Source organism: Simochromis diagramma, unplaced genomic scaffold (genome assembly GCF_900408965.1).
Source record: "Simochromis diagramma unplaced genomic scaffold, fSimDia1.1 OVJJ01000746.1, whole genome shotgun sequence".
NCBI lineage: Eukaryota > Metazoa > Chordata > Actinopteri > Cichliformes > Cichlidae > Simochromis > Simochromis diagramma.
In genome coordinates, this window is record NW_024386757.1 from 3,430,437 (window position 1) to 3,449,146 (window position 18,710).

An 18,710-nucleotide genomic window follows, 5' to 3' on the forward strand; every position below is an offset into this window, starting at 1 on the left:
TTGCTGTTAATAGGGTGAAACTGTTTGATGGTGTTTAAACAGTTTTTCGGTGTCAACTGTAGAAAATAAGACCCGAGCATTATGACTGTTTTTGGTGATGATGTCAGAGAAATAGGACCTCCTTGCACTCCTCAGTTGAAAATTATAGTTGTGAAGTTTCTCTTTATAGATGTCATAATGAAGCTGGAGGTTTGTTTTTCTCCATCTGCGCTCGGCTTTCCTACACTCTCCTTTTTCATTTTTCACTGTGTGGAGTTTCTCCATGGAGACTTTTTCCTTCCAGAGATAACCTTCACCTTAATGGGAGCAATTGTGTCCATAACATTTAACATTTTAGCATTGAAGCTATTGACGAGCTCATTGACTGAACCTCTGGACAGGTCAGGTGTTAATGGGTTTAGGTGTGGAATGATGTGGAAATGTTTAAGGTTAGGCATTCATTTTTGATGGTTAGGGTAATCAGCTAGGGAAAGCATGATGTAAATGAGATGTCCCCATAAGGATATAAATACATGTGAAGTGATGTGAAGACGTCCAGTACAAACTAGAGACGAATGAAAGATTAGTTTTGTATCTGTTTACATTTGAGAAATCTGTATCAAGTGGTGTGTGTGTGTGTGTGTGTGTGTGTGTGTGTGTGTGTGTGTGTGTGTGTGTGTGTGTGTGTGTGTGTGTGTGTGTGTGTGTGTGTGTGTGTGTGACTTCCTAAAATGTTTGTAATTCTGTGAAACAGAAAATGGGACAAACTGTGACTGCAAGTGTCAAAACAAACATTTTTGAAATTCTACAAGCTGTAGGTGGAGATATGTGAAAAAGACTTGTTAAACACCACTGTGCAGTCTGCAGCGAACTAAAGGAATGTTTTAAAGAAGAGTGGGGTTAAATTCCTCCATGTTGTAAAGGATGGTTCTGCTGTTCAATCATGTGCAAGTAGTCCTGTGACAACATTGTTTTTCACATGACCATATAAATATTAATATATATATTTATATAGCATTTTTTTAAATGAAGATGCTTTATATGATGAGTTAAGAAGGTAATAGTAGTACAGTCCTATTCAGAAAGCAGTGTAACTGTGGATTTGTGTTAGTGGTTTCTCTGTGAAATTAGAGCTTTTCCCTGTGAGTGTATGACCCAGTTTGAAAGCCGTGAGGTATTTTAGCCTCAGCCTTAGTTACTCTTGGAGTGTGAATTAGAGGGCTGAAGCTGTACCTCCTTTTAGGTGTTTGATTTAAAAAAACAAACAAAAAACTACTTATGGCGGCAATGTGTTCTCATAGTGTTTAGTCTTACTCCCCAGTACATTTCTTTGATATTTACCTTTTGGTTTCAGGTCAGCCACTGTGTGCATCTGAATACAGGGAGTGCAGAATTATTAGGCAAGTTGTATTTTTGAGGAATAATTTTATTATTGAACAACAACCATGTTCTCAATGAACCCAAAAAACTCATTAATATCAAAGCTGAATGTTTTTGGAAGTAGTTTTTAGTTTGTTTTTAGTTTTAGCTATTTTAGGGGGATATCTGTGTGTGCAGGTGACTATTACTGTGCATAATTATTAGGCAACTTAACAAAAAACAAATATATACCCATTTCAATTATTTATTTTTACCAGTGAAACCAATATAACATCTCCACATTCACAAATATACATTTCTGACATTCAAAAACAAAACAAAAACAAATCAGCGACCAATATAGCCACCTTTCTTTGCAAGGACACTCAAAAGCCTGCCATCCATGGAATCTGTCAGTGTTTTGATCTGTTCACCATCAACATTGCGTGCAGCAGCAACCACAGCCTCCCAGACACTGTTCAGAGAGGTGTACTGTTTTCCCTCCTTGTAAATCTCACATTTGATGATGGACCACAGGTTCTCAATGGGGTCCAGATCAGGTGAACAAGGAGGCCATGTCATTAGTTTTTCTTCTTTTATACCCTTTCTTGCCAGCCACGCTGTGGAGTACTTGGACGCGTGTGATGGAGCATTGTCCTGCATGAAAATCATGTTTTTCTTGAAGGATGCAGACTTCTTCCTGTACCACTGCTTGAAGAAGGTGTCTTCCAGAAACTGGCAGTAGAACTGGGAGTTGAGCTTGACTCCATCCTCAACCCGAAAAGGCCCCACAAGCTCATCTTTGATGATACCAGCCCAAACCAGTACTCCACCTCCACCTTGCTGGCGTCTGAGTCGGACTGGAGCTCTCTGCCCTTTACCAATCCAGCCACGGGCCCATCCATCTGGCCCATCAAGACTCACTCTCATTTCATCAGTCCATAAAACCTTAGAAAAACCAGTCTTGAGATATTTCTTGGCCCAGTCTTGACGTTTCAGCTTGTGTGTCTTGTTCAGTGGTGGTCGTCTTTCAGCCTTTCTTACCTTGGCCATGTCTCTGAGTATTGCACACCTTGTGCTTTTGGGCACTCCAGTGATGTTGCAGCTCTGAAATATGGCCAAACTGGTGGCAAGTGGCATCTTGGCAGCTGCACGCTTGACTTTTCTCAGTTCATGGGCAGTTATTTTGCGCCTTGGTTTTTCCACACGCTTCTTGCGACCCTGTTGACTATTTTGAATGAAACGCTTGATTGTTCGATGATCACGCTTCAGAAGCTTTGCAATTTTGAGACTGCTGCATCCCTCTGCAAGATATCTCACTATTTTTGACTTTTCTGAGCCTGTCAAGTCCTTCTTTTGACCCATTTTGCCAAAGGAAAGGACATTGCCTAATAATTATGCACACCTGATATAGGGTGTTGATGTCATTAGACCACACCCCTTCTCATTACAGAGATGTACATCACCCAATATGCTTAACTGGTAGTAGGCTTTCGAGCCTATACAGCTTGGAGTAAGACAACATGCATGAAGAGGATGATGTGGACAAAATACTCATTTGCCTAATAATTCTGCACTCCCTGTACTTTATTCTCTGTTTGTGATGGAGGTGAATGACAAAACAGTTATGTTAGCATGCACTAATGAGTAATTCACCCTGTAGGTGAGAGTCATGTTTGAATTCAGTCTATTCGCTGACTGAAACACCCCGTGGGCCTGTCTAAAGGGCACGATTGATTATGGATTGTCCATGATGGGTCAGAAAATAGGATAGTCCAAATGGGAGTTGGTGAAATCAATGAGCTGCTTAAAGTAGCAGCGCTTGAATGATGTGGAAATGTGCACTGCGTTAGCCAGCCATTCACACTAATCACACTTTGGTCCCTGAAACTTCTAGTCAATGCAAATATCACTAAATATAATTTTATTTGTATATATCAGGTCAAGCAAATGTGATTTGAGTTAATATGATGAGTTAATATGTAAATTGATCCATCATTTTTCCTAACCACTTACCCAACTAAAGTGGGACTACAAAGAGAGGGTTCCAATACTGATCCGACATCTTTGAGCAAGAGACTGATAATCAGTCCTTTATATTTAAGTCAACATCAAGCTTAAACCGTGTTTTGCTGATTTGTCATCTGTATTATACTGGAACTAAAAAAAGTGGGATTGATGCTTCCCTAGACCTAATTTTGGTTTTTATTTAAGTCTGAAGCCTCAGATGGATTTTGAAGAGCGGTGAAAAAAAGAAAAAATTTCAAAAACCTTTCAACACTTTAATGGTCTAAACACAAACTGTCACAAAGAGAGCTGGAGGTGTATTTATTTCTTTTTTCTTATCTTTGGTGTCCTGTAAATTTTGGTTACTCGTTCATGTAGTTTGAATGAGTTGTTTTTGAAAACACTCCAACCCACAACACAAGCACAGTCACATTCAGTGCTTAGAGCTGTCCTCTTTGCCTCTTTGCTCATGAGCTGTATTTGAGACATTTAAGGAATATCTATAAATTGTAGCTATAAAACCATAGCTTACATTCTCCACAAAATGCACTAGCATGAAGCTGAAGTAGCTTACAGGTATCTCACTGAATCTATGGGAACCTATTTATCCCTTCAAATCTTCTCCAAAGGGATGCATTACAAAGCATGTTTAACTTTTCTACAGTGCCATTTGCCATACAATCAGAAAGCTAATCAAAACTAATCATCTCATCATAAGTGAATTACTCACTGCCTAAATGATAGTCATCTATCATCCAAAGATATCATGTCATACTGTACGCATGACTGTTGATTCACTGTCCACTCTTTGCAGAGTTATAGGCACGAGTTTGTCAAAGTGACAGATGATTGTTTTTTATACGACGTCTCCTCCGAAGTGGATGCTTTGCGTAAAGAAATCATGCTAATCACGAATGCAGACGTTGCGGCCAGACTAAGCTATAATCTCTAGAGCATTGACAAAATAAATGAGACATTTATCAACTGTTGGGTGTCTCATTTCAGATATTCATCTCATTCAACCATAGCACTGTAAGGGCTTTTGCATAAAAGGCTCCAAATGGTTTATATGTAATTACCCATCATTCCTTGTCTTTTTTGGGGGCAATTCAAGATTATTTAAGGTGTGTGAGGACAGGCGACACTTTGTTCTTGTCTACCATTTTACTTTTATTCCTCCGGCTCCTTTTTGCTGTTTTCTTGAAGATGCAAAAGTTAACATTTTTTTTCTGTCACGACAGCTCTTATTTCTTGATTTTGTGCTTTTCGCCAGTTGTTACATCGTTATCAGATGAGCATATGTGATGCACAAACCTGACATCAAACATTAATCAGACCTTTCCACTGTGTGTTCCAGCTGTTACGAGAACTGAAACACCCAAATGTGATCGCCCTCCAGAAAGTGTTCCTGTCCCACAGCGACAGAAAGGTCTGGCTCCTCTTTGACTACGCCGAACACGACTTGTGGGTGAGTCTCTCTGCACCATTACTGCAAGCAAGAACTGTTCATATGATTAATGAATGACAGAAAACCTCGTGCTACAGAAACGGTTACCTAATGATGTTTACATTAAGATTCAGCACTGTGCCCTAAATCGTTAATATTGTGTATAAACAGCAGCCGCAGTGTCTCTGGATTGTTACAAATGTTTTATTTGTTCACTCATATTTTTGTTGCTCTGGGGAAAGTATGAAAAGGAGACAACTGGAGGTGGTTTTGTAGATATTGTGTTTATTCCATCTGATGAGGCATGCATAAGTGAGGCAAACCCTTTCTTTGCTTCACAGCACATCATCAAGTTCCACCGCGCCTCCAAGGCCAATAAGAAGCCTATGCAGCTGCCCCGAGGGATGGTGAAGTCTCTCTTGTATCAGATCCTGGATGGGATCCATTACCTCCATGCCAATTGGGTGCTCCACAGGGATCTGGTGAGTGGCTATATTAGCTTCAGTGCTCTCATTTCCCTTTACAGATACTTACCCACTCCATACATATGTTTCCAAAGGCATTGTGATTAACCAAGGTTATTAAAATTGAGAAACTGAAAGGAAACGCTAGGTATGAAGTTAAATATAATAACATACTTCCCTCTTTTATCTGAAACAACAAAGAACCCCACCACCACCACGTATTTTTATAAATAAAAAAACAAACTCAAACTGCTCAAACTACTAAAGCTAAGCAGTTTGAAAAGCTAAAAATCCACTGATACTGGAAGTAAAACCTTCCTGTAACAGGTGTTAGATAACAATTAGGAAATGAAAATAAAATAGTGTGACTATCTTACTGTTAGGAATGAAAATTTAGGGAGAAAATATCTGAACCTCTTATCTGAAGGCTGTCCACTCTACTATATCTACTGCTCACAGAACTCGTTCACACGGAACGATTCCACCGAGCAGAGCTGTGTTATTTCACTGCCTTTCGTTGTTATGTCTTCGTGTGATGTGTTATGATGATTTTATTTGTTGGAAGAAGCACAATGACCTGAACTCTGAGTGCTTTCTGACTCCCGTCTACCCTTTAACCTGGTTCCAACACACACATGGTTCCTGTGAGACTCTGTTCTCCTCGCTTTTCCCACAGGACTTTGGTTGAAGGGAGGTCGCTGTGTATATTACCTGATTTCTGACAGTCTGTTTGGAGATAATATTTTGTTATGCTAGTACCACCGAAAAGAACCAGTCAACGTGTCTCCAGGCACCTTCTGAGAAAACAGATCTGTCACATGTTAAAGAAAGAAAAAGCAGAACTGGAACAATTTCCAACATATGACTCAGCACTGCAAACTCCCACAGCCCATCTGTAAGTGCATCTCCCCTGCCTCTCTCTGCCTCCCTGCATCTGTCACTCACCACTGAGGACCATGTGCACTTTTGCTTGTGGATGAAAAAGTATAATTAACCAAACAGCAGATTATGTGGTGAAACTTTGATTTGATTACTGCCATTGCTGCTTTGACGTCAGATGGGCTTCACTGAGTCCTTTTTCCAGATAATGCTCTGGTAAGACTGGCTCACTGAGATTACACTGTTTAAGCGAAAGTTAGCTAAGCTTTTGGCTTTAGATAAATCAGGTTCAGAAGTCAAGGGGCAGAGCTGCCAAACAGTTCAAGCTTCTGTCTATGGGTTCCGTTTTCTTTATGTCCGGTTGTCAACTCTTACGTAATCCCAAACGATCCTTTGTAGTCATGTGGTGTCTTGACAGCACATTATGCAAACCTGAACGGATCAAGTAGGTATTTCAGTCTGTTGGTGATCCACAAGGTATCTATAAAAGTTTCTCTCTTGAAGGTAAATACTTAAAAAGCCACCAGTATTGATTTATCAGTTAAAGGTAAACTAAAGGTAAAGTTAGTCAGTTTGTGCAAGTTAGGGTTTCGGCTAACCTCAAATGACAGGTGAGTCAGCTTTGAGTGATTTAGATGGTAAGTTAAGTGAAAACTGACTCAGAAATGACTCTCCCACTGCTGCTCTGTCTGGTTTAGTCAGGCTGTCAGACTTATTGCACTTATGAAAGTTTGTTTTTTATTTTATTAAATCTGTCTTGGATATCAGGATTTCACTGATATCCACTGTAACTGACATAAAGCAAGTGAAAATAAAGCCCCCCCCCCCCCCAAAAAATGAAAGGTTTTCTACAGTTTGGATGCTGTAAATGCGTCAGTGACGAGACCATAAATGTTTGTGTTCTCAGCCAGTCATGTTATGGCTCCTCACGTGTGTTTGTACTGTAGACAGGCCACTGACGTACTCATGTGCACCTATGATGAGAAGGTCCCAGCATGTAAGCTGTAAACTGTCCACTGCAGCAACTGTTTGTTGTCCTCATTCATACTTTTTTCTCCTTTGATGTTTCTTTTTGTTCGGGCCAACCTTTTTACCAGTCAGCATTAAATCTATGAATAGTGTCTTTGCTGAGGGTTATAGCTAGGGCTGCACGATTAATCGTTAGAAAATCGCGATCTCGATTCATACTTATGTGCGATCTCATTTCCAAATGACAACGATTTAAAAAAAAAAAAAGAAAAAAAGATGACGACGATTGTACCGCATTTTGATCCGGGACGTAATCTGCATGAAAACAAGCGCTCACTCTTCCTGCTCAACAAATGACAAGGGCGGAGCCTTATACCACGTGATACAGAAGCTGTGCCGTGTGATGCTAAAATTAGCAGGGAAAAAACAACGGAGAGCACGTCAGGGATGACGAGAAAGTGACAGGAGAAAATCCGTCCTGGTCAACCACCCAAACATCAATAACGGGAACCTTATACAGCGCTTCCCTATACACGTCGAACTCAAAGAAATTACGGAGGCTATCACTTATCACCTGACCAAAGATATGGCTCCCATCAACACTGTGCAAAACGAGGGATTTAGGAAAATGATCAACGCCCTAGACAAACGCTACACAGTGCTGTCCCGCAACTATTTTTCTATTGTTGCACTACCTGCTCTATACACGCAGTGGCGAGCAACGGTGGAGACGGAATTTCAAGCAGTACAACATTTTGCGGCAACAACAAAACGTGAGACATTTGTTGTTTTTATGTTTATTTATTGTTTTTATGTTCCGTCTCAACTGTTACGAAGTTGATGTGCAGTTAATAAGTGCAATAAATATTTATACTGGAAATATTTATACTGGAATTTTTACTGTATACTGGAATTATTATACTGGAATTTATACTGTATACAATAAATATTTATACTGGAAAAAGAAAATCGTGAGAGAATCGTGATCTCAATTCTAAGCCAAAAAATCGTGATTCTCATTTTATGCAAAATCGTGCAGCCCTAGTTATAGCTATCCATAGCCTCTGCTCTAGTTGACTTCATCATCTGTTTGCTTAGTCCGGCATTAATCCTGCACACCCTCACTTCACTAAACAGAAACATGCCATATTTGGTGTTATGTTGTATACAGTGGCCTTCGCCTCAGTTGTCAGATAAATCACACCTTAAAAACAAGACCCTGGGGTAAATAAAAAGAAAGAAAAGAAAACAACAACAAACAACTTCAACAAAATTCAGGATTCTTTGTGTGAATCCTATGAAACAGACCATTTAGATAAAATACAAAACACGGTAGTATTAAATTCCTCCTTACAAGGAGTAGGGATGGGAATTGATAGGAATTTAGCAATTCCGATTCCATTGTCAATATCACTTATCAATTCTCATTGGCTACCACTTTGCGAGTTGCCACCATCTCTAAGCAGCATATCAGTGACGTTACACTCATGCAAATCATTACATGCTTCGTGATGAAATGTTTGTGGATGTTGGAGGTATTTCTCTTCCCTCTCTTTAACAATATAAACCTACAGGCTACAGCCCCACACACCAACACCTCATCTACCTATATAAGTAGACGCATGATCTTTTTTTCTTAGAATTTAGGTATGAAAACAAAGCCGACAGCACAGAGCGAAGATGAAAACCAGCACTTTAAAGCGATCACCACAGTGATTATATTTTAGAAACATGAACAGGTAGAAATGGAGGCTACAGGCTTCAGTTTGTTACCCTTTGAAGTTCAGCAGTGGCTGATTTCGCCACAAATGACGGCTCACTTTATCGCAGTGCTGGGCTGGGGTCAGCATTTACTCAGCTTTAACACCACTCTGGGCTCTTGGCTAGCTTAGTGTTAGCATGCTGTCTGTGCAGGTGCAAGGTGTTAGCAGTTGTTTCTGTCCTGGAGCAGTCTCCACTTTACCATCGCGCTCTCATTCTATAGTGTAATAAAAATAAAAGTAATGTAAACTGTGCCACTTTTTTCCTGCTAGAGACACAGCTGATTGTAGTGAGAGTCTAAGAACCGATAACCTTATAATTCCTTTTACTGAGCTGATAATTATTATTCTGTTACTGATAAATTAAAACACTGCAGTGAAAAAGTAGCTGGAAGTGCACAGGAAGAATCGACACTGCTGAACAGGACAATCACAATAGCTGCGGGCTGCGTCGACCTAATGTTGTGCTACAACCTGATGAGGGTGCACATCAGCTTACGTTGTAGATTACGGCGTAGACTTACTGCTGAAGCACAAATCAGGTGTTAGACCAGCAAACCACAATTGTTTTCGTTATTTGTTCCTTTGATTAGGCCTGCAGCAAGAAATAAAACAAGGTGAAACAACCAGTTAGAGCTGCCGAGTATACGCTGTGCTGTAGTGTGTGTGAACTAGCAACCCTCCATCAAATCATGCACTCACAGTGTGCCAGCATGGCTTTAGTAGTCTCTGTTGCTCACAGCAGTTGCCATAGTAGGAAAAACACAAGTGTTAGTAGTAACATTAATGTTGACTCTGTGAGCCTGAAACATGTCTTCAGTAAAAGAAAGGCTCTTAAAATAACGTGTCAGGATGTTTCGTACAGACTTTTATTTTGTAGCACTTTGTAAATTTGTGGAAACTTTAAGCACCAAAGTTCACAATATACACAATATGAATTCTCTTACAGTAGCTGTGTGGATGTTTTGGCTCTCTTAAGGTCACACCAGTCTTATCTACACACCAACATTTCCGGCCCCTCGATTATTTTCGCTGCAGCTGTTATTTTGCTGTCTCTCTGCCAGGGCTTCCTGCCATTGTTGCCACATAACCTCACTCGTAAATTTCATTCTTGTCTCTTGTCATCGGTGAGATTAGTGTCTTTTGTGCAGGTGCCTGGCTCTGTGTCAGGTCTCTGCGTGGGCATGAGAAATAACAACTGAAATTAGAGAGACTGCTCGTAGCAAACATGATGCTACGTTATGGAAAAATCTACCCAAGGCCTCTTACTGCTGTCTAAGTAGATGTGAAAGTCTTCCCATGAGCTGTATTGTGAATACATGCGAGGGGAGGAGCAGACATGTATTGTGCCACACAGGGAACGGTTTTCCTGCCCACTATATCTTTAACAGCTGCAGTAGTTCTGCTGTTGCATAAGCATGTCTTTGTGCTTGAGTGTAGCATGCTCTGACTCTCTGGAAAGCATCCATGTGCTGTGCATTGCACTGTCACAAAGCCCATCCCCCATTTACTCTTGCAGTTACTCCTCTGTCGCCCCCCCCCCCCCCAATCAGAGGTGCTTGCCGTCTTATGTAAGATGATGTCAAGCCCACCGCTCTGCACAGATAGCTGACTCAAGAACCTGACTCTGCAGGCCAAAGCAAAAGGCATGCATCTCCATGGACTGTACCAATAATCACTTAAGAGAGGGGTGGTGTGTGTTAGGGTATTACTGAAGGTCATCTGTTATAGTAACCAGCAGTGCTATACTACATGCATATTACTGGGTGGGTGGCTGTAAGAAACTCATCATGCAAGGCGTGGAATTCTACACAACCACATTTTTTTTTCAGTGTCTAAAGTGGGAAAGTGAACCGTGTGTGCTTGCACTGAGGAGTTTGCTTTAGTTTTCATTCAGTTTTGCATAGATGAGTTGAATTCTAATCTGGTGTCTTATTCAGATTATAATTGTTAATATTAACCTATTTACTTCTATTATTACCAAGAGGTATTTAATCCACTGACACGAGTAAAACAATGTAATCTGTACACAGCATCTGTGTTTTGCACTAAAACGAATTTATTTCTGCAGTTTATGTGTCATATATAAACTCTTTAATAATGGAAAGATATTGTTGTTTTACCTTTTTAAGATTTTAAGAAGTGGCCAAAAGCAAGAGAGTTTGACTAGAGCCAGATCTGAATTTTCAAAATATCTGGGCTGCTAGTAGCATGCAATTAGCTCTGCTGTATTGAAATATGACTGGAAATGATCCAAACATAAGATCATTTCTGATCATATTTCTTTAAAACAGGAGCTTCATGACTGTCTGATTGGTGATTCCTATTGGTAAGACTTATTCGTTGAATGCACACTGATTGAACAAATATCTGCTGTAGGTCAGATGCACTTTCAGCTTAAGAACTCTACACCAATTATTTCCTTTTCTGTGTTCTGGTCTCTGTGGTTTCCAGTAGTTCTTAGTTGTTCTTACCCCTTTTTCTAATCTTGTACATCCTCAACTCCTGTCCTCACATCTTAGTCCCATCTCAGTGGAGGAGGAAAGGATAAGACATAAGGGGAAAGGAATTGTGGCAACAGGGATTTAACAAAAACTTAAAACAATGTTGGTTAAATATGACATTTGGTACAGCCGGACCATGAAGTGTTCTGTTGTAGCCCAGTTTCAGCTGTGTTTTCTTATTTCGGTTTTAACATTACTCCTGGAATTTTTTTTTATACTGAAGGCCTCTTTTAATCAAAATCCCAGAAACATCCTCGTCGGATCCTCTGGTTTCCCTTCACGTTGCGTTGTTACTGGACTGGAGTTAATCACCATTTTAATAAAGCTCACTTTCAAGGGTCAAGTTCTTTTTTTAAAATTAGATGACCTGAATGTTTTCTTGGACAGGCGTGCATTTCCTCTTATCTCAGTGGTCTAGATGTAAATGATAACATGAGTCAGGCTTGAATTCTCCGAGTTCAGCCTTAATGCCTTATCACCAAACAAATTTCCTCATATTTTCATGACAGATTTAATCACTGCCTTGCTTCAGCAGTCTGTGTGTTATTAATTCACTCTGTTTACAGGTGATTTGTTAGCTTGAGTAATATCTCATTGTAGCAGCATTGGTATTAATACAGTGCTTTTTTTCCTCCCCCTTGTATTTTGCGTCACCCTACAACTATTCGAAACGGTTGCCTGGTGCTCCCTAACCCTGGTTGTGCCAGAGGTCCCTTCTGGCTAAATGAGACTTCTTCCTCCCCGCTGTTGCCAAGCACTGCTCCTAGGGGTTGAGTACTCTCACTCCACACACTGTAAACAAACAGCAGCTACTTGAGGAAAAGCAGAACGAGAGTTGAACCAACCAACTGGCTGCGTGAAAGGATGAAGCATGCTTTAATACTACTGAATACTGCACTAATAGCACAAAGGGGCTTCATTATCTGGACAGTTGGTCGTTGATGAGTCCTGTAGGCTGTCACCTTTCGCTTCAGCTTGTTTATCAGCTTGCCCACTCTGTTACGTAAGAGTGTAAGTTTGGCTCCTGAAGTGGCCTACTTTTTGATACAAAGATGTAAATGATTTTGTAAAAGAGGGCCGCGTCCCTAAGGACTGGGTTTACAGATCCTCTGTGGGGCGGAGAGTGTTTATTTTCCCCTGGCTCCCGATCCATTTATGAAACTGTCCAAATGGAACTGATTAATTTCACTGGCTGCATTTGAAGGGAAATCTTAATATGGGGGATGTGAAAAGGAATTTGGTGCATGCTTCACTAACTTTGGTGCATATTTCAATCAATTTATTACATCTCCTTATATCACTGTGGTCTGCTGCTCTTTGAAACAGTCCTTCTTGCACTCATGTTTCTACTTTTCAGCTTTTCCTTCCATTAGACACGTGAACTTATTTACATCAAACTTCATTTTTGCATGCTCATTTTGCATTTTGAAGGCACTGGCACTCACTCAGGTCTTTTACAGAACATTCAAGAGGTTTAAAAAAAAAAAAAAAAGAGTACGTTCAGGCTAGGCATATTAATTCACTTAGGTCTGTTTAGAATTTGAAAGAGGGGCTGAACTCCTCGGGCCTTTGAAGAGACGCTTGTCTTTGTGTTTGCCGATCGTGGGGGTGTCATGTTGTGGGCATGAATAGCAGATCTCATTATTAGTGCTGTTTCTATGGCAACAAAATACGTTTGCCAGTCAGATCTGAGTCTGCCAAGCCAGAGGGTTCACATTCACTCAAACACCCAGGGAGACAGTTTGACAACAAGCATTACTGCATCCTACTACACGACAAGGTAAACTTCAAAAACATGGGCCCACTGATATTTTTTGCCCTCTGAGAAAACGTACAGAGGTTTTCCGATGCATTTTATATCCTCCGGTAATTCAGAGACTTAAAACCACTGTGCTTACAACTGCAAATTATATGCAAGAAGTTGAGTTAGCGAATGGTCTGAAGAGCAGTGAGAAAAATACATCGGCCTTCATGTGTTGCGTCCTAGATGCTGTGCCGCGAGCCCTGTGGCAAAAGCCTCAACCACACTTCTTCATGCTCCACATTCCTTTCTGAAGAGGAAAACACAGATAACAGCATTCAAAGCTGTTTTAATTACTCATTGTAGCAATGCATCCTGTGACTCTGAAGGGTGTTGTATGCATTGGTGGCCATTCAGCTTTAGGGGCCTCCTAATTCCACTCTGATCCATCTAATTTTCAGCTGGGGGAGTAAGCAACCGCCGTCAGCCAACAGGCTCAGAAAAATCCAGTGTACACTATAAAATTAACAATTTGTTAATTAAATGTCAACGTTGAGCGTCTAGTTTGCTGTGCTGCAGTAACTACTGTTATATTTACTAAGTGAAAATGTAATAGGTTAATCTTTCCCTATTTCCCATCCCAGCTATATACTGTTTTCACAGTGGACCAGTTTCACATGTTGACGTCTGAATGTGTGTGAGCCAACAGCCTCCTAATTTTCTGTTTGGGAGATGCTTGGCACTGTGTGACATCATCCCTAATATGATCAACAGTGGCACATGGCACTTGTTGCCCCCCACAGAAGGCCCACTTGCCAACAAGTGAGTAAGTTGCTTAAAGTGAGTGTAGCCTTAAAGAAAGTTAGGCTAGATCAGCTTATTTCAAGCAGAGAATGAACTGAAGGGCTGCACCAAGGCCCAGTATAAGATAACTAGGGATTGTTCCGAGCAGTGAATCATGCAAAGCTACTCTAGTAGCCTTTAGTAATAACATCTTTACAAAAATACTTTTTTCCCACTTTTGCCCAAGTGCTTTCTCTGGGCTCTCTCTGTATCATTGTAGGGTCTTTACCTTACAATATAAGGTGCCTTGTGGTGACTGTTGTTGGGATTTGGCGCCAGATATATATATAAAACTGAATGGAATACTCTCTCTGCTGCCCTATCAACAAAGGCAAAAATAAATCTAAAAAAAGGAAGTCGGTGTTCTTGTTCAGTTTGCACTATTTCATCACTTGAACAGGAGAAGGACTAATCAATTTTGGATCAAATGACTATATCTGTGAAAAACTTCACGTCACGTGTTTTAGTTCTCCTCACCTGTTCATTGTATTTTAATTTAATTTGTTTATGATTTGTTCTTTGCCAAAGTGAACCTTGCATGCTGCAAGGTTCACTTTGGCAAAGAACAAATCATAAACAAATTTGTGAGTGACTCACAGTTCTAAAATTTAACATTTGTGGTTAAACGGTGGTTAAACATCATCTAAATGAATGCTTCTGAACTACCTAACATCGTTGGTCTAGGATGTTTTTTAAGGCTTGGACCTAAAAACAAAAAAGAACTCAACCTGTTCTCTTGTTATTGTGAAATGTACTCAGCCTAACAACTAATATAGGATTTTAAATACCAATATCAATTGGGTGATTTGAAAAGCCACAGCATGTGCTGGGCTATGGCTTGTGTCCACATAAGTGGTGGCAGTCAGCTTGGTTGGCTAACAAAGCTTTTACTTCTTGGAACTTGTGTGGTTCCAGTTTCTCTCTGGAAACCAGATGAACACACCCAGCTGCTTGAGCGTGTTTGACTCCATTCCTGGGTGTATGATCACTTGGCTTAAGTGCACTCCCGCAAAATGGCTCACTGACATAGTCATGTGGTTGTGTGCTTCATTACAAAAACAGGACAGTCAATAACCACTCAACATGTTTCTGCAAAGGGAACCACTGATACTGTAATACCACGGGTATTCTGAACGTATTATCAGTCCAACTGTGTGTTAGAACCATTTACATTTATTGTACTTCCAAGTTAAAAACAGTGATTTTTAGTATACGCAACACCTTGTAATGTTCTGTCTCTTTCTCCCACAGAAACCAGCTAACATCCTGGTGATGGGGGAAGGCCCCGAACGAGGAAGAGTTAAAATTGGTAAAGTAGATTTAAAAAAACATCATTTAAACTGCTTGACTGATTTGAAACTTACACAACCTTTAGGTACTTGTGTCAGCACGAAAGTGGATCAATTAGGTTGTTGACGTGTTTGATTGTCTGATAGCTACAACGTTTAACCTTGTCCAGAGAGGCTGACAGGAAGCTCAGATCAGTCCTGTTGCATAAGCCAGCTGGCCAGGGGAGTGTTGAAGGGTAATGCTGCATTGCTGGCATCTATTTTTAAACCCCGTACTCCCAGTAATAGCATAGTGTTGTTCCAGTGCAGCCAGAGTCTTTGCAACTGGTGCTGGTAAAAGTTTTACTTGAATGAACGCCACAAGGCTGCTGTGGTTTAATAAATATGTTTAATATCTTAATAGTTACATGGAGCAGGATGTTCATTTTATTCATTTCCAACTTTCATTCATTCATTTTTTAGGAGAATGTGAACTAAGTATCAGAAATCACATTCATTATAATTGTATTTGAATGCACGTTGGTTAAGCGAACAACTTTTTCAGCCTTACTTGTTCGGGTGGATATTGCTTTACAGTCAGTGTTGTATTTTCTGTGAACGTTTCATTATGAATCATCATCATCATTAGTATCATTAGTAGGCAAATGGAAAACTCTGTACAAGGCTCATCCAAGAACAGTGTCAGTGACAAGTTTTACTTTTAATTCTAATTAACATTTTAATTATATTCAGTAAGACCTGAATCTGGCAACTGAGCGCATTATTCATCATGATCTCACCTCACTCATTCTATGACTTCAGAGTTTACTGAGGTCAGCTGAGAGGTGTTTTCCCATCAACTTCTTTGTACAACCAACCAGTTGCCCCCTACTGGCCATTACAAAGAATGCAGATTTAAAGGATTTCTGTATAGGCTTTAAATTTTCAGACTCAGATGCTACCTCCATCTTATACATACAGTCTGTGATCAGTTCTATGATCAGTACAATGCATCTTTAAAGTAATTAAAAAAACAGTGAAATGTCCAATTAGCATTGTCCAATATTAGCATATTTATTTACTGCGCATATAGAAGTTGGCACAACAAGACTACCCATCTGTGGTATCCATATAAGACTATAATCCCACTTCTGTAGATCCCAGAAATGTGACTTGAAAAAAAACTCAGAACTCTTGGTGATTGCTCAGGTTTAGTGGCAGCTACAGAGGTGAATGTAAAATGTGGAGGGGTCATGTCCCCCGCTTCACCAGTGGAAATAAAGCTGATTCAGAATAGGCTGACTTTAGTCTGTCATTTGTATTTGAGCTACACAGTGTCACATTTTCTTCTTCTCATGCTGTTGCCATCTAAACACGACTAATTTGATAAGGATGGATTTACGTTCCATATTACTCAGTGCACTCATTATTGTGGTGCTTGATTATCCTTACTGTAAGTTTTCTCTGATGTAACTCAAACCAACAGAATGCTGGTGTTTTGAAACTAACCACATTTGATTGATAAGCCAAGGACACTGCTCACTCATGGTGGTAGTGAAGCATATCTTGCTTAATAGTGTGCTCCATTCAAAGTGGGAAGTCGGAATTCCAATTTGCAAAAGCAGTCCTTCCAATCCCAACTCCACAATCCAAGATGACAGCAGCAACAGCAGGAAAACTTATAATCTCTGCAGCCACTGGTGTGTGTTTGTGACTGGCTATTTAAAAGTCATACACAGACCACTGACCAGGTTCTAGGGGAGCTGTACCTTATTCTGCTGTCTGTTAGAAAGACACAGGAAGAGAATCTGTTTGTGCCAGTTTCCTGTTAATCTTTACTAGAATGAGGCAGAGTTAAATATTTATGTGTAACTTTTATGTTTTCTGTTAAGGTACTTTTTTAACAGTGGGAAATTGCTCTATTTCTCACATTACCGTTTTAGCAAGGGATTTTTTTGCTAAAAGGAAAGAATACTGTCTTTTCATGCTAAGTAGAACAGATGTGGTTTGACATTAAAAGCCTGCCTTGTTCAGCTTTACAGTTGTGGATGTTTCATATTTAGTTGTGGTGTGAGAGACGCCCGAGGTTCTGTCTAGAACCCGTGGCTCTGACAGCAGCCTTGAACATGCATTCGTATCTCTATCTGATAATGCCTTTGTTTGCTAACTGCGTCTATCTTCTTTCGCACCTTCGGTAGCTGACATGGGTTTCGCCAGACTCTTCAACTCTCCGCTGAAGCCGCTGGCCGACCTTGACCCCGTGGTAGTGACGTTCTGGTACAGGGCCCCGGAGCTGCTGCTGGGGGCCCGGCACTACACCAAAGCTATTGGTGAGTCACACAGATGAAAAAAAACTTAACGCTCTGCACCAAGGCAAGACTTTGATCCCTGGCTGTTTGCTTAACTGCATCAGGTTTGTGTTAGTTGACAGAATTAGCTGTGATTTTAGAAGCAGGGTCTCTTGGTTTACATGCACAGCTGATAAGTTCAAAGTACTCATGTGATCCATGGACATCATCAGAATAACTCAATCGTGGAGCACATGTTCCATTATAATCTTAGTATCTTACATCTTCCCATGTCAGTCCATTGAATGGAAGTCGACTTAGGCTGTTAGCAATGACTCACCATTGCATTGTATTCACATCACGTAACATGTAAGTGTCTTGACATACAATAACAGAACATTTAATTCAAACAAGTTTAAAAGAGGAGCCAACAACTCTCCCTAGTCGGGCTTTGAAAATACATAATAAATAATGCAGTACAACAAGGAAATGGAAAAAAAAACAAAAAAAAACCCCCAGACATTCACCAATCAGCTGGCCAGAGTATAGAATCAGCTGATTTTCCAGCTTTCTCCGCCCTGTGTGGTGACCGGCCGGTCAGCCTCACGTGTGTCCGATTATGAGGCCCATTTCACGCATGCACAAAACGTGCAGGGCAGCGCAAGAAAATAGATGCACTCCACTGTGCCACAACCACTGTGGAGGATCCTCACTGTGAGTGTAAAAGTTCTCCAAAATAGCGACCACCATGAAAATGTTTGCAACGAAAAGACAGATGCTTAAATCATCCAGCTGACATTTTCTAATTTCAGGCAACGTGGCTAAAATTATGACGATGAGTGAAAAAGAGAAAACTGTCGATATTTGGTTATCTGGTGAAGTTATAAACATACTGGAAAAATGATGCGTGTAACTGACATTTCTTTTTCTTTTGTTTGGAAAGATAACATGCCAGGTAGAGCTGAGCATACAGCAGCCTGTGTTCATTACATTTTTGCACCTCTTTCCAGTAGCAGGACACTTCATTTTCAGTTGTTTCAGTGAGAGAAAATTGTGCAACATACAGTTGTTTAGTTTCAGTTGTGTATGCTATCAGTTCTAATAATGAGGAAAAAAACAGAATTGGTAAGAAATTTTGTTTAGGTAGGTCACGCTTACAGAGAAATGCAGAATCTACATTATAAACATTATACAGAAAAATA

The 18,710-nt window shown here is 40.3% G+C and overlaps 1 protein-coding gene across 1 annotated transcript in view; it reads left to right on the plus strand.

Moving 5' to 3' along the window:
- The window catches only part of cdk19 (cyclin-dependent kinase 19), a 75,820-nt gene that overhangs the window by 39,418 nt on the left and 17,692 nt on the right, over window positions 1-18,710 (plus strand). The window contains exons 3-6 of the mRNA XM_040028010.1: window positions 4,703-4,813; window positions 5,134-5,274; window positions 15,204-15,261; window positions 17,419-17,550. Of these exons, the coding sequence (XP_039883944.1) occupies window positions 4,703-4,813; window positions 5,134-5,274; window positions 15,204-15,261; window positions 17,419-17,550 (442 nt within the window). The remainder of the gene's footprint in view (window positions 1-4,702; window positions 4,814-5,133; window positions 5,275-15,203; window positions 15,262-17,418; window positions 17,551-18,710) is intronic.